The 16,790-nt window shown below is 38.5% G+C and overlaps 1 protein-coding gene across 1 annotated transcript; it reads left to right on the forward strand.

The window, feature by feature from the left end:
* The first annotated feature begins 13,798 nt into the window (after positions 1-13,798).
* On the forward strand, positions 13,799-15,289 carry LOC110900101. The gene is made up of 2 exons (XM_022147003.2): positions 13,799-13,984; positions 14,073-15,289. Exons 1-2 carry the CDS (start codon positions 13,813-13,815, stop codon positions 15,236-15,238), a joined length of 1,338 nt encoding a protein of 445 aa, XP_022002695.1. The 5' UTR covers positions 13,799-13,812; the 3' UTR covers positions 15,239-15,289.
* Positions 15,290-16,790: the final 1,501 nt, after the last annotated feature.

Below are 16,790 nucleotides of genomic sequence, written 5' to 3' on the forward strand. Positions count from 1 at the left end.
TGCATCATCGGTAGACACGGAAATGATATCATCAACTTACACTTGAACCAACAACAAATCCTCATTCTTTTCTTTGATGAAGAGAGTACAGTCAATCAACCCACGTCGGAAACCATTCTACACAAGATAGGAAGACAACGTTTCATACCAAGCCCTTGGAGCTTGATGAAGAACATACAATGCCTTGTTTAGAAGCCAAACTCTGTCAGGATGTTGGATCTTCAAAACCAGGAGGTTGCTCAACATATACTTCTTCTTCGACCACACCATGAAGAAATGCACTTTTCACATCCATTTGATAAACAGTGAACTTCTTGTAGGACGCATAAGCCAAGAAAATCCTTATCGCCTCAAGACGTGCCATTGGTGCATAAACTTCATTATAATCAATACCTTCTACCCGATTAAAGCCCTGGACAACCAATCTTTCTTTGTTTCTCACAACAACACCTCGGCCATCCTTCTTGCACTTGTAAACCCATCTAGTACCAATCTTCTTGTAGTTCGGAGGCCAGTCAACCAATTTTCACACGCCTAATTTCTGAAATTGCTGAAGTTTTTCTTGCATTGCTTCAACCCATGAATCGTCTTTGATTGCCTCCTTCCAAGATTTTGGCTCAACTTGGCAAACATAGCAGGCGAAAGACCAATCATTGTATTCCCCGGGTTCTCTGATTGCCATATACAAACCAGCATTCTAGTTGTTCCTTGGCTGATTACGTGTCTGCACACCACTTAGGACATCTCCTATAATATTTTGTTGAGGGTGGATATCATGAATTCGAGTTTCAGGAACATCAAGAACACGAGCATTAATACCCAAATTGTCGATATTCAGATCAACAACCAAATCGATGCCTGGAGTCGACGTAGATGTGGATGCATTTCCTTCAGCAGTGCCTTGATTCTACACATGAGAAGTTGCTTCCGAAACACCATGAACATGAGCTGAAGTCGCTTCATTAGCATCATGGAACTCATCATCTTCCGACAAAACATTATAATCAGCAGCATCTTCAAACTCCTCATTTTCACCAACATTATTAACCAAAGTAGACACTTGTTGGTTAACAATAATTGGTCGCACTAACGATAAGTCAACTGCAGTATCACTTTCAAGTAGCATTTGAGCTGCTGTAGACGAATCGTCAAAAGTTGGCAGATTAAAGGAGTCGAACAGTCCATCATAATCAAACATCCAAGGAGCACCCGGAGCTGTCACACATTCAGTGTACCTTTGAACCTTAATTTCACCCCATTCTTCAATCTTTTAAGTTGTTAAATTCCACACTCTGAAATTTGGTGTAACATATCTAAGAAAGAAACCTTCGATAGCCTTTGGACCAAACTTACCATGTGGATCAATCGTAGTGCATGGAGCTCCAAAGGTTCTAAGTAAGACACATCCGGTTTCCTTTTATGTAGCAATTCAAAACACGTTTTCCCATGCCTTTTCACAGCAAGAACTATCTTCAAGGTGTAATAAGCAGTAGCCACAGCCTCCCCGCAAAACTGAACTGGAAGGTCCGACTCTACTAACATAGTTCTTGCAGTCTCGATCTTCCTCTTTGCGACACCATTTTGTTGTGGAGTATAACGAGAACTGTATTCATGCAGAATTCCCTTAGAAGTACAGAACTCATCCATAACTTGATTCTTGAATTCAGTGCCATTGTCGCTTCTGATTCTCTTTACTTTCAAAGTGTACAAATTTTCAAGTAATGTGAGAAGATTCTTGAGGATTTCTGGAGTCTCACTCGTGTGTGCCATCACAGCTACCCATGAAAATCGTGAGTACTCATCAGTAACAACTAAACAATAAGCATCTCCAAAAGTAGTCTTGTGTTTCATAGGTCCAAAGAGCTCCATATGAAGGCGTTCAAGGGGCATGTTGACGGTGTTAACTTTCTTGACTGGATAAGACTTCTTTACTTGTTTTCCCTTTTGGCACGATACACAGACGTCTTGTAGATGAAAATTCTTCACCGACACACCATTCACAAGATTATTTCTCACCAAATGGTTCATTTTCCTCAAGTGAATGTGTCCCATACGTCTGTGCCAAGATATAGACTTCTTTTCAGTGGCTTTTGAGACAAAATATGTAACATGTGCAGACGTAATAATAGCTTGGCTCATGTCAAGAATATACAAATCTATAATTGTTGGAGCCGACAACAAAATCCATTCTTTGGGAAATTTGAAACCAGGTTTCATCAACCGGCATCATCAAAATGAACCGTGAACTTCTTGCCACAGATTTGCGAAACACTAAGAAGATTGTGATCAATTTTATGAACATAATTGATCTTGTCAAAACTAATAACACCATTTGAAATCATTCCTTCTCTAGTGATGTAACCGCCTTTATCTCCAACAAAAGAAACATAACCTCCCTAATGCTTTTCACATCATAAAGGAGCCTTAAGTCGCCTGTCATGTGCCGGGATGCTCCACTGTCAACAACCCAATGACTATTCACAGTTCCTCCTGGAACACCCTACACATTACATTACACGATTACTTTGAGATGGGGACCCAAGCCTTGAGGTACTTGGTCCAACGTCACACCCATTCGTGTGTTGAGTGTAATGGTTTTGACTGTTTCGTTTCAAAATCTTGACTTGTTTGACAAAATCCGTATTTGATGTGTTTTCAAAAATCTCAATTTTATCCGTACCACTTGAGGCTACAAATTTAACATCCCTTACCTTTTTCTTGTCACGAGTTCTTTTTGCTTCAACCTTTGGTTGTGTAACCTTAGGTTTTTGAGCTTGCTTTTCTTGTTGTGTACTTTTAGAGGCGATTGGTCATTGTGGTTTGATTGGTAATTTTTGATTTCCGTATTGCATTCTAACTTCGGACTTTGGAATAGGATCACATTGAGTTACTACAACGTTTGGGCTTTTCTTTCCTAAAAATTTATTTGTTAAGTTTTCAAAAGCTTGATCAATTGAAGCTGGATTAACATTTTTTATTGGAAAGTCCATGTTCGAGTAAATTTTCTCATCACCAATCAATGTATACAACACATTATCGCCTTTAAATTTAGAAACAAGTGCAACTGATTGCACAACAGGAGTAGGAGGATCACATAAAATATGATTCTCAACTAGAACTTCTACTCCTTTCTTTTTGTCAAGAGATTGATCCTAATCAGTCACATTTGATTCATCGTCCGACGAATCATAATCCTCAACTGTTGGAGGACTTTGTTCTGTAATAAATGATGAATTTTCTGTCTTTTCAGATTCCTCCGAGGAATTGTCTGGTTTGAACCCTAATCCTGCTACAAATTCTTCAGGATTAAGAGGTACAAATGGTTCAAAGCGTGGCATTTCCTCCTCATCGGGTAATTTGCTATATAATTGTGTCTCAACGGCGGTGGACACGACTTATAACCAATGCATTTGACATCCCCTTTGAGTTTTTGAACTTCGATGATGTGATCTAGCACATATCGGGAGTTAGAGTAACTCTCCAATTTGAGCTTGATTGCATCATGCTCGCATTTGGCAATGGCTAACTCTTTTTTCGTTTCTTCAATGATATTAATGTAGTTATTAATACCCTTTTGTTTTTTCAAAACTGTTTTTGTTAACTCATACACACTTTTCTTAAGAGTTTCAATTACATATTTGAATTCCTTTTCATTTCGAGTTAAACCATATTTGCCTCCTTGCATTTAGAAAGATCAATTACCAAGCTTTGATTGTGACTATTAACTGTTTCAAGTTTATGTTTTAAATCTGCACAATCATTGCATATACAAGGAGTGTCGGTTGGTACCTGACTTGTCGAAGCTGCAACATTAGCCATGAAGGCAGTTTGATAAGAAAAGGATCCATCCTCGGTGAAGAACTTTTCAATTTCCTTGGATGCAACTGCAGCTTTCCTTGTCAACACAGATTTCTGGCTTTTCAGCTCCTCAGCTTCGTTCAGCAAACTATCAACCTCGGCATCAATTCCTTCCTTGACATCCGAATCTGAACCATAACCACCCACACTTGAGCTTTCTTCATCAGAACTACCGTTATACCCAGAACTATCATCATCTTCAGAAAACTCCTCACTATGGACATGTTTGATATGATTGATGATCTTAGCATAACAAGCAGTTCCTCCTTGCCCTCCATTTCCCAATTGAACTGACCAATCACATCCTTCATTTGCGTGATCAACTAAAGCTCTGTTTGTGTTTGAAGGACCAGACTGGTTTGAGTTGTTTTGGAACTGCTACTATACTACGTTCGTTGTTAACTGGATGTGCTTGATACATTTTGGAAAGGATTGTGGTTTCCTTGTTTGCTAGGTTGAGTGCATTCACGTTTGATATGGCCTTTCTCACCACAGTTGAAGCATGTAACGACATCATTATCAAAACCATACTTAGTATCCCGTTTACTCTCCAAGCTTGTTTTCCCAGTTCTACTCATGTAATCCTTTGCTCTTTCACTGCACTTGCAAACGCCCATTTGATGTCCATCAGCTCCATCTCATCCTTGTCTATTTGTTGATAGTCTTCATTAGTCAAATTATGTTTCCAATTTGACCGGCAACTAACCCACAATAAGCACTAACCATTGTTTTTAGAAGTTCTGTATGTTCCCGGGCAACTTCCACACTGACTTTAGTAAGGTTTGAGGTATCAACTTCCATATGTTACCATAACAGGCTTGTTGAGAAGCTTGTTGTTGAGTTTGTGGTGTAACAACTTGTGGTTGAGGCAGAAAGGATTTTGGATCAAATGCTTCGCCATAGGCCTGAGCACCTGAACCAACTGATTGATATGGTTTAGCTGGTGGTAGAAAAGGGTTTGCATTTGACACAAATGTTGTTTGAAGCTTCGGTTGCTGATTGGTACTAACAGCAGTGTTAATACCTCCAAAGTACATCTCAGGGTTTTGTGGAACTAGAATTCGTTTTGCCTTTCGAACTTCTTCTAATTTTTGTTCTCAAGTTTCTGAATGAATTCATAAATACTGAGCCCATCTAAAACACCGGTATGCTTTAGCAAGTCAATGAATTGACTCCACTTCGGTGGTAAAGCATCAGCAAAACGCATAACAATCTCTTGTGGATTTGCGTGACCTTATAAGAGTACATTTCACTAAGCAAGTGATAGAAGCAAGTTGTCATATCGCTTAGTGTTTCTTTCTCCATAAACAGAAACCCTTCAAACTCTTTCTTTAAAAGATCATGACGGATCTTTCTTGTAGCTGCTTTTCCTTCCCCTCTAGCTTCCAAGGTGTCCCACAAATTCTTCGTAGTGATACAATACACGAACTGATGATAAATATCCTTATGAAGTGCTTGTGTAAGGATAGCAAAGGCCTTCTTCTCAAGATCATAAGCCTTCTTATCACTTTCGACCATTTCTGCCAAAGAGGTTGGATTAGAACTTGCTTCTTCGAGAGCTTCATTGTATGGTGTGGTAAAACATGTCCACAACTCGGTATTTTGACCTAGAACATACGTATGAAAGCGACTTTTCCATGATGGATAATCGTTCATGTGATTTAACTTTGGTGGACGATTGTTGCTTCCGGTTTCACTCTCGCTCATGAGAAGAGTTTGAATGCTCTGATTTTGATTTGCAACACATGCCCATTGATTAGTAGTAATCATGGCCATTTGTTGAGGTATTATCGATTTTACCCATGAGGTTGCGGAGCTAGATTGTGGTGGATCTTGGCTTAGTACTTGAGCTACTACCCCAATCCCAAGGATTCGAACCCATATATGGCTGTTGTTTAAGAACAATTGCTTAGAAATTCAAATTAAACAAGTTTAGTATGATTTGTAACCTTTCTGTGGAAACCGACACTGTGAAAACCACAAAACACTAAGGACACGAAAGAATAGATATTAAAGAAAGACCTATTCACGAAGAAGTGGTCTTTCATGAATATCTCTCACTTTTCACGAAACACAGTAGAATTATCCACGAAGGATAGATGTCCATGAAGAACTGGTGTCCACGAAGAGCAGGATCTTTCGTAGAAGACCAAATCAACGAAGAACTAAGGTTATTCGTTGACTTCAGTTCTTCGTAGTTATGAAACTTCACAGATCAGTTTTTCGTGAAATGGTTGGTGAAAAGTTTTCCTTTTAAGACATAATCTGGTTTCTGAATTTTAGAAAGTTGGTAGGCGTATATCCAGATTTGGTTAACCAACAAACATTCGAAAAACAACTTTTCAGTCAAAGTACAAGGTTATCTTTCAACACAAAGAATATTCCGGTGACTTTTCTGGCTAAAACACTTCACCGGAAAAGATGTCGAACTAAAAGTTTGCTAGAAATTTCAAGAAAAACTGTATTTTAACATGTCTCCATGTGTTTTAACAAGGTTTTTGTAAAAATTTTCAGCAAACAACAAGATTTTCCTAAGTTTTAAACCATTTTACTTGTAAAACCTCAAGTTTCTTGTTTTAAGCTCAAGAACACTTCCAGGAAGCTTCGCAACTTGCTCAAACACAACAATATGTTTGGTTTTAAACAAGGAAGAGAGCCAAAGCTCTAATACCACTTGGAGGATCAAGATTAAACCCACTTCCTTGTTTTATAACACACTAACGAGTGCAGAATCCACGTAAGCATGCAAACCAAAGCAAAGAAAGACAAACACGAAGTAACTCAAGATTCACTATCTTGATTAATTGAAGAGAACTAGTACAAACACATACACACAATGTTTGAACAGACTCATAATGCTCTCTTATTGAAATTGTGAAACTGAGGTCTGTTTATATAGGCCCAACACCCAACAACACTACGAAGAATGTTACTGGGCCACGAATCATGTCCAGGCCCACGAAGAAGGTGGTTCTTCGTGGACTTAATCAGCGAAGAACTATGATCACGAAGAAGGGTTCTTCGTGACTGCCAAACAGACGAAACATTATCTTTCGTGTAAGGTGTGACTCCCACGAAGAATAGGGTTCTTCGTGGGTAGGCTGCAAACAGACAAGTAATTTCAGATTCAAACAGAAACAGCAGAAAAACAAACACAACTACTTAACAGACTGCACACATGCAGCTGTTTTACAAACATTACATAGTAAACGTCGTACCAAGTCAAGATAGGAGGATATCTTGACTTTGTCGACTCGACCAAAACTATACAGACACATAAATAAAGACCGTACAATTATAGACGCAACTAAGAACAAGCGACGGACACAAAATTGCACCAACAATGTTATTTTTTTTATAATACATATAATGATTTATGCTACAATGACTCAAACAGATAGATGAATATATGTTGTAATGAATATTTGTTTTTTACGTTTGACTCACATAGATGTTAAATACTTTTATCATATACTGATTAAAACAAGCAATAACAACATTCATTTTTTTGATTCTCCATAAATCTTTTGGGCTTTTCGATCTTCTTTGCTGAAGCGGTTGCGCATGCTATAACGAAATAGTGTTATCCATTTGACATCATTATTTTTTTCAACATTCTAACATTTATTTTTGTTCGGTTTAACAGTCCTGTCGCAACGTGCGGGTCCTAAACTAATAAACAGTTGAGTAACGGGTCAAACATATTTTGCTCAATTTTTTAAAAGATTTTAGACATTTCCAACATACATAATAACCTAAGGTATACAACACAACGCCCACTAACAACATTTTCACTAACGCCATTTAAGCCTACAGTAACCTAATGCATACACCAATGCAATTTACAAGCAACCATTCTACGTACAAAATTTACATGATGTTCGATTTATATGTACAAAAGAATAAGATAAACTTAAGAATTTTCGTATCTTATATATCAGCATCCCGCTGCAACGCGCGGGTTAGCACAAACTTGTTACATTACGTTTCCAAATCCTATTGCTAAATTACACACGACAAAAAATGTAAATATAGGATTACTACCTACCTAAATCGACAACCTCAAACTGTTACTGGTGTAAAAATCTTTATTATACCACAATGTAACACATATGATCTGACCACCACTACCACATTTGTTTTTTTTTAATCTCGTAGACCAAGAGACCTACAATTTACCTTGTGTATTTTTGAGCTTTCTTTCACTCGAAAATGTTGGTGATAAACATTATTGATAGAGATGGAAAAAATTGCGCCTAGGACATGCACATGTTCTGAACAGATATGCGATCTAACCTACCATAATTAGCAGCACACATACAAAGATGTAGATTCCTATAACAACAAATTCCAACATACATCATCATCAGACAACAAATTCCAACATACATCTAGTAACGTAGGTTATAGCATATGTGACAATACGGGCCAGACGAAGGAAACCAAATGTGTATATGGGCATTTAACGACCCGTTGTCACAGTCCCCGACCCCTGCCCCGGAAGGCGGGAGGCCGCGGCACGCATTGCGCAGAGCGGGTGGTATCGGTGTTTATTAATTTGGCAGCGGAATGAGACATCAGGACCGTAGTTAGGAAATATTTTATCAGACTTAAACACCAAACTTTTTATAACAATTAAATGAGGTAAAACCCAAGTTTTTATTACAATACTTTTATAGGGATAAACCCTAGTTTATTCAAAACAAGACTCCTTTTTTTATTTAGGTAACTTTTATACCCACTTTTCCAAGCCTTCAGTGCTATCCAGGTGGCTTCTATTAGCTTCACAATAAGTTACCTGAAACGTGTTTTAAAAACGTTTTATCAGCAAGAAATACTGGCGAGTGCATCACAGATTAATCAAAACAGTTTGATAATCTTTACAGTATTAAGATTTATAATGCTCGCATCTATCCAATTAATCAATACAGTATTGCTACTGGGCAACCATTGTCCCCCGTGCTTGCGGTCATGCTACTAGGCGCAATAGTAACGAGTTTCAAGTAATATATACAAAACTCCACATACTGATGATAATTGTAGAATTACAAACACTTAATCACTGTAAGTATCTTGATAAACATTTAGGGTTTTGTAAAATGTTTGGACAATGACTCATAAAAAGGATTTATAAAAAGTTTACAAAAAGAGAATGTACTCACAAAAATGTAACAAAAAGTAAGATGTACTCACAAAAAGGTGACAAAAAGTAAGATGTACTCACATTGTTTACTTAGGTAAAACTAAAGCTTCCTGATGAATCTCCTGGTTGTTATCTATTAAAAATTAAACAATGCACACGTGTTAGTAAGATAACCCAAATCACATTAACCGTACAACTCGAGACAGAACTCCAATGACTGAGTCAGGTAGAGCCTTGACATGCGTTACGGAGCCCTAAATCAATCGTGTAGGGTAACAAATAGGGTTATAATACTTACAACGAGGCAGAGCTTCGCTATTTAGGGGTATTATATCCTGAGAGTTTTAGCCTACTAGAGATCAGAGAAAAAGAAAAGAACTGAACGGTTTCAAATGAGGCTGAAGCCTCTATTTATAGGGTTGGTCGAGGGGTCCCTCGCGCCCCGCGAGGACCACCCCCTTCTCCGTTCGCGGCCTGCGAGAGCCAATAAGGCGGCTGTAGGCTTGGCCAGTCATCGAGTAGGGTTGCCACGAGCTAGGACACGTGGCGCAATGCCTTGTCCGGCAAACCAAGCCAGTCGCGCCCCGCGACAGACACAAGTGTACCGGGTCGCGGCCAACGAGACCCTTATATATTTGTTTTTATTTGATTTTTGTAAATATTAAGGTATTCTAGGCCCGTTTCTGGTATACGATGTATATTTTAAGACGTTTAGGGTTATGTTAAGGGATTTTAGGAGGGTTGTTATACCCATGGTCAGCGTTTATGGGGTAAATGAAATGGTTGATGTTGGGTTGCCATTTATGGAAGGTTTCTTAGCTAGTCATTGAAAATATTAGTGATGAACTTAGCGATGAAAACCCATTTGAAATGGGACCCTCATCGACAAACGATTGAAATTCTTATCTGGATATCCTATATATCCTCTACCACAATTAGTGACGGATAACAACCGGAAGTAGCTATCTCAAATGGGCTCTCATCGACAAATGACTTAAAAACTTGGGTGGGAATCCTATCCCAATTCTCAATTAGCAACGGACCATAGACAGATCTTCGAGCCAGCAAAAGTTCCCAAAAAATCAACCACATTAGGATTTACCCGTGTGGTAATTAGATGGTGATAGCCAATTTTCCTGAGTTATTGTATCCGTCGATAGTCGATGATTTCCAGCAGATATTATCCCTCGGTGATACTCCATTTTGTGGTAAGGACTAAAGGTGGAAGTACCCTAAAGGGTGGTCCAACTTTAGTTTTGCCAATGGTCCTGCTATAGTATATAGACAGAGACGAATGTGTAAGATGGTCGGTGTTTTTAAGTAGTTGCATTCATGGGTATGTATGTCATTATTATTTATTATTGTTTGTTTTTTTTTAATATGAACTAATACATTAATTAGATATTAACATGCTTGGACTATCTTTGGTATTACGATATGTGCAAAACAAATATAATCTAAGCCAAAAGTGACCCATTATTTTTTAGTCTGTTTAGGTAAAAGTTGTTAAAATGTGTATATAAAACAACTGGTATTTTCTTACTAAATATATAATTTACTCTTATATATTTTTATTTATAGGAAAAAAGACACCTACTGTCATTTTGGGAAGAGAACGATTGATGCCCTCTTCTATTATAGTTAAATTACGTGAAGATAAATATTAAGAATGATGACATTTGGATATTCTATTGATCTTATGTCATTTCTTCTAGGTCTTTAGATGATGGTCCATCCTAACCAATTTACCTTACATAAATGAGAAAACTAGCATTTGAATTGAATGTCACATGTCGGAGTCATGTCATTTATGTGCTGTTTGAACCATAAAAGTTCTCATACGTCCATGTTTTTAGTCAAAATAAACATGCTTGACACATGCTTCTTTAAATCGTACAACCTTTTGTTTGATAATAGCTATAATATCTTGGTTGTTTGAGTAATTCATAGTTTAAGTTTCGACATAGTTATTAACTGTTTAAGAAGATCTACTTTCCTCCTAAGTAGTGTAACTTCAACATGGATCTATAATATTTGGAGTGAATCAAATAAATTGTTAACTTGGTCCTAATGTTTTTTGTTTGGTTGCAATTTTGGACATCCTCACCTTCTTTAGACCTCTTTTATTTCTTCTTGAAATTTTAAATGGGTGTACATATTCAGACACCTTTTTCCCTAAATCCACACCCTTCTATACGCTTCGTATAGGGCTATACGAAGCGTATAGGGTTGCTTTTCCCGACCAACTTCTGCACCTCGTACAACGTCACATCAGTCAACTTATACGGGGAGTCTAGGCCTGTACGAGGGGCCAATACGAAGGCCCTTAGACGCCTCGTATAGACCTATACGAGGCGTCTTGGACTGACCGATTTGACTATGAAGGGACTATGTCTGACATGACTTAAAGGCATACGGGGAGTAAAGACCTATACGAGGCGTCTTTAGCTCCCATAAAATGCAACCTACAGTGCGTTCTTGGTCCACATCCGAGGTTTCAACAAACAAACACTCACATTCTGTTTGTTTTTTTATTTGTGTTTGCGTTATTATCATCCCGGAGTGTTGAAATGTCATCATATTGGAACGGCAACTATATCTTCGGGCAATATTCTAGCGAAAACTGGGGGCACGAAAGCGTTCCGGTAACAGTTATTAGCGTAAATGTTATAATTACTTGTTGTTTTCGTTTATTATTTACTAATGATGATACGGTTGTCTATTTTGGAGGAGTCTGGCATTCCCGATTCTAATGAGCAAGAGGAGGTTGTGTCTAGTATACAAGGAAAACAAAACAGCCCGTTTCTAGATTTGAACAAGCATCCTCCTGTTGATGAAACAGCCCGTGTAGATGACTCATACCATGCTAGTGGATACGGAGGAGACGGTGGATACGGAGGAGACGGTGGATACGGAGGACACGGTGGATACGGAGGAGACGGTGGATACGGAGGAGACGGTGGATACGGAGGAGACGGTGGATACGGAGGAGACCGTGGATACGGAGGAGACCGTGGATACGGAGGAGACGGTGGATACGGAGGAGACATATCAATCGGAGGAGACGGTGGATACGGAGGAGACGGTGGATACGGAGGAGACGGTGGATATGGTGGATACGGTGGATACGGGGGATACGGTGGATACGGAGGAGACGGTGATCATCAGCAATTCATTTCCCCGGGCACTCCTTATGTTCATCAAAACAATTCGGACGTTGGAGGATATGGTGGTTATGGTGGATATGGTAGATATGGTGGTGAAGCACCTCCCATTCTGGACAGTCTGTACTTAAAAAAGACGGTATAAATTACTATTTTATTATTAATATTTTATTATTATTATTATATTATTATTATTATTATTATTATATTATTATTATTATTATTATTATTATTATTAATATTGTCGATGTTACAGGTTTTCAACTCCTTAGATGAACTAAAGAAACGGATACAAGAAATAGCAAATGCGGATGGTTTCGTTATTGTCACCCGTCGATCAAAGAAAATCGGGGGAAGAACCGGGAGGGTATGGCTTGAATGTGATCGTGGTGGTGAGCACCAGAGTACAGCAACACTTAGAAAAGCTGGAAGCAAAAAAACCGGTTGCCCGTTTTACCTGCTGGCTGTCCGAAACCACCCGTATGAAACCTGGGAGATAAAAGACGGAACAATTGAACATAACCACGAACTTTGTGAGGACCTGTCGGCCCACGCGTTTGTGCGAAGGTTTACTCCAAGCGAAATGAAACTGATCGAGCAGCTGACAGCTCAAAACATGGAGCCGCGCAAAATATTTCAAACGATAAGGAAGCAGGACCCTGACAGGTTTCATGTTCAGAAAGACGTTCAAAACGTTGTAGCGAAGATTAGAGCCGAACAAAGACAAGGATTGACTCCCATGCAGTCACTAGAAAATGTGCTGATGAAGAACGACTTTATTTACGAGATCCGGGAAGAACCCGGAACAGAGATCGTAACAGAGATCTTCTTTCTTCATCGGGACTCGAGAGTCTTGTGGCGTGCATTCCCCCACGTCATGATGATCGATGCAACGTACAAGACAAACATATACAATATGCCCTTTATCCAGATTGTTGGTATGACGCCTACCAACAAATCGTTTATTATCGCGCATGCCGTTGTTAGTAAAGAACGGGGTGATAACTTTGTGTGGGTGCTTGAGAGGGTTAAGGCAATGTTGGATGAATGTATGGAGCCACGTGTGATTTTAACGGATAGAGACCTAGCCCTTATGGGCGCGTGTGCTAAAGTATTTCCAGACGCCTCCAGGCTTCTTTGCAGGTGGCACATACAACAGAATGTTATGAAGCACTGCAAGGGTGCCTTCACAGACGACGACTGGAAGAAATTTTTGTCATTCTGGGGTTCATTGATTGAGTCTCCATCCATACCCATCTACGACTACCACTTGCGCAACATGCGAAAGCGACTTGTGGAGTGCAAACGTTCTAGTAAGTTTTTCTAATAACATACGACTCACCTATGCAAATTTTATTAAATTATTTTTACTTTTTAGGAGTCTTCAAATACGTGTACGATAACTGGCTAAAAGACTATAAGGAGATGTTTGTCTTTGCGTGGACTGATAAGAGGCGCAACTTTGGTAATCGTACTACAAACAGAGTTGAGAGCCAACATGCCAACTTAAAGAGATACGTCGAAGATAGGAGCTCGCTGGACCGTATAGTTGGTTGTGTCCGGGATATAGTTGAGACACAGTTCGGTGAAATAAGGAAGACTTTTCGAGAAAGCATCGAAAAAACAATGAAACACCACAAACACCCGATGTTTCAACACCTACTTGGAAAAGTATCCCACAAAGCCCTTGACTTGTTGCATGGAGAGGCAATTAGGAGGCTAGATGTCTTGGAGCGCTTTAATTCATCATGTGGTTGCCAAATGTGGCACAGCTGTGGGTTGCCCTGTGCTTGTAGGATAGAAAAGTACATGCGTGAAGGTAATAATTGTTGAACGTCGTACAACACTTGTGTGATATATTTCCTTTCCTTCATTTTACCTAAACAATATTGTTTTTAACCGTGCAGAGCGTCCGATTCAACTCGAAGACATAGACGTCTTCTGGCGGAAACTTAACTTCCAAAGTTGTAAATTGATAGACGACTCCCTTGACGTGGTCGAAGAGCTAGATGTTGTTAGACAACAATTACAGTCGCACCCTCCAGCTCAGCAAAAAAGCCTGCTTTCAAAGATTAAAGCGGTGTTGACTCCAACGAAATCTACCAAGAAACCACCGGTTGTCCAACAAAATACTCGTGGCCGACCAACAACAAAGCAGGTACAAGAAAGGTTGGACGAGGCCTCTCGTATAGATGAAGAATTGAGGAGAAGCTCCTTCGGTGATGCAAACACGTGCTTTGAAGGTTCACGACAAAGTAAGTACGATAAACCTCGCCACAGCTCGTACGTTCCGTCTCAAGCCTCACAACAGTCGGTTATAAGGTCCCAAAAACCCAAAGCGACCCTAAGCCGTTCAAAGAGTTCTAAGAAGAAAGAGACACGAGATGATCACGGTTTTCCTTTAATCATTGGGGACGAGTACGTGGGAATCATCGAACGGTTTAAGTCTGACATTCCGCCAGTGTTCCATCCGTACGTCTCGTGCATACGAGATGTGATGCCGGACGGTCATTGTGGGTTTCGGTCTGTGGCTGTGGGCTTAGGGATGGATCAGAGTTCATGGGGGCGTATTAGAAGGGACCTTGTCCAAGAAATGGATCAGAACGAATCGATCTGGTTCCCAATATTTGAAGCATGGGCTGCAGGTTATTTTTACACGCATCGTCAGGGCCTAATTTGGGATTCAGTGGCCGGTTGTGGGGAGAATCACTGGATGGACTTCCCCTTTGCAGGACTTCTTATTGCACAAACGTACGGTATCGGGGTGCACCTGTTAACGACAACCATGGGTGCGAGTTCCACTTACTTCCCAATACTAAGTCCTCCGGCTAATCAACAACCATTATTCATAACGCTTACACATGTTAACGAGAACCACTTCATACATGTTAAGCTGGAAGGGGATTATCCTATGCCACCAGCACACGGGCTATGGTTGACCCACCGAAGACCCCACACAGAACAATGGGAAGATATGTACTTGCCACGTCTAGAATGGTATACATCGATAATGAATCCTCGACCAAGATCAAACCCCAGTCTTAATTACATAGATAGTTACACGGAAGAATGATTTTTGTAATTAATAGTATTTTTTTGGAATTAATAGAATTTTTTTTGTAATTATTAGTATTTTTTGTAATTAATAGAATTTTTTTGTAATTATTAGTATTTTTTTGTAATTATTAGTATTTTTTTTGTAATTAATAGTATTTTTTTTGGAATTAATAGTGTAACTTTGTAATTAATAGTATTTTTTTTGTAATTAATAATATTTTTTTGGAATTAATAGTATTTTTTTAAATTTTTCTACAAAAAAAAAAACTATACGCTTCGTATAGGACTAGACCCCTCGTATAATATTGCACAAAAGACCATTTAGCCCCTGATAGGCCCCCAATATAGGCTTATTCCAGGGGCTCAAAGGTAATTTTACTCCAACCAGACGCCTCGTACAGACCTGTACGTGGCGTCTATTTGAGCGGGATTTTGAAAATTCAATTTTTGAATTTCTGAAATTCAAAATTTGAATTTTTTGAAAGTAGACGCTTCGTACAGACCTGTACGGGGCGTCTCTTTGAGCGGTTTAAATTTGAATTTTGAATTTGAATTTTGAAAATCTTTTTAGTTAATTACTATTTTACCCCTGATATGCCCCCAGTATAGCCACTTAGCAGGGGCTAAAAGGTAATTTCAAAATTGTACGACTCGTACAGACCTGTACGAGGAGTACAGTTGAGGCGGTTACTTTTTCCCATTTCTTTTTTTAATTAATAAAATGTATTATGAAATTACCATTATGCCCCTGTTTACCCCTTAGTATAGCCTTTTTTCAGGGGCAAAATGGTAATTAACCATTCCAGAAATATCTTTTTGGAATGGTTAATTACCATTTTGCCCCTGATAAAAGGCTATACTAAGGGTAAAACAGGGGCAAAAATGTCATTTAGCAAAAAGCATAGACGCCTCGTATAGGTCTATACGAGGCGTCTAGGCTTCGTATAACACAGGGGGGGGGGCCTAGACGACACAGATCACACACACAAACAAAAACACACACATATACGGTGCATTCTGATCTATACGCCTCGTACGTATTTCAACCGTATTTTTGAAGAATCGAAGCATCACCGGTACGTATTTCATCCCGTAGTTAAGTATTTTTGTCTCGTTTATGCCTTTAGACCGTAGGTTTGCCCTAAAAGTTGAATTTGGTTGGGTTTTGGGGGTTTGATGTTGATGATGATGAAGAACTTGTGGAACAGGACGCTGAGTATAGCCCTATACGAGGGCTATACGAGGGTCTGTTTTTTTTTATTAATTATATTATTATTATTATTTATTAATTATTATTAAATATTATTATTATTTATTAATTATATTATTAAATATTATTATTATTATTATTATTTATTAATTATTATTATTAAAAACATTATTATTAATATTATTATTATTTATTTATTTATTTATTTATTTATTTATTTATTTATTTATATTATTATTATTATTAATTATTGTTATTGTTATTAATATTATTATTTATTATTTATTATTTATTTATTTATATTATTATTATTATTAATTATTGTTATTGTTATTAATATTATTATTTATTATTTATT

The sequence above is a fragment of the Helianthus annuus genome, chromosome 13 (assembly GCF_002127325.2).
Source record: "Helianthus annuus cultivar XRQ/B chromosome 13, HanXRQr2.0-SUNRISE, whole genome shotgun sequence".
NCBI classification, from domain to species: domain Eukaryota; kingdom Viridiplantae; phylum Streptophyta; class Magnoliopsida; order Asterales; family Asteraceae; genus Helianthus; species Helianthus annuus.

What these genes read in the sequence shown, in the direction of transcription:
- LOC110900101 (XM_022147003.2), top strand. Translation starts at nt 13,813, where the DNA reads ATGTTTCAACACCTACTTGGAAAAGTATCCCACAAAGCCCTTGACTTG. An exon ending in AGAAAAGTACATGCGTGAAG is followed by an intron (nt 13,985 to 14,072) that starts GTAATAATTGTT and finishes TTAACCGTGCAG; the next exon opens with AGCGTCCGATTCAACTCGAA.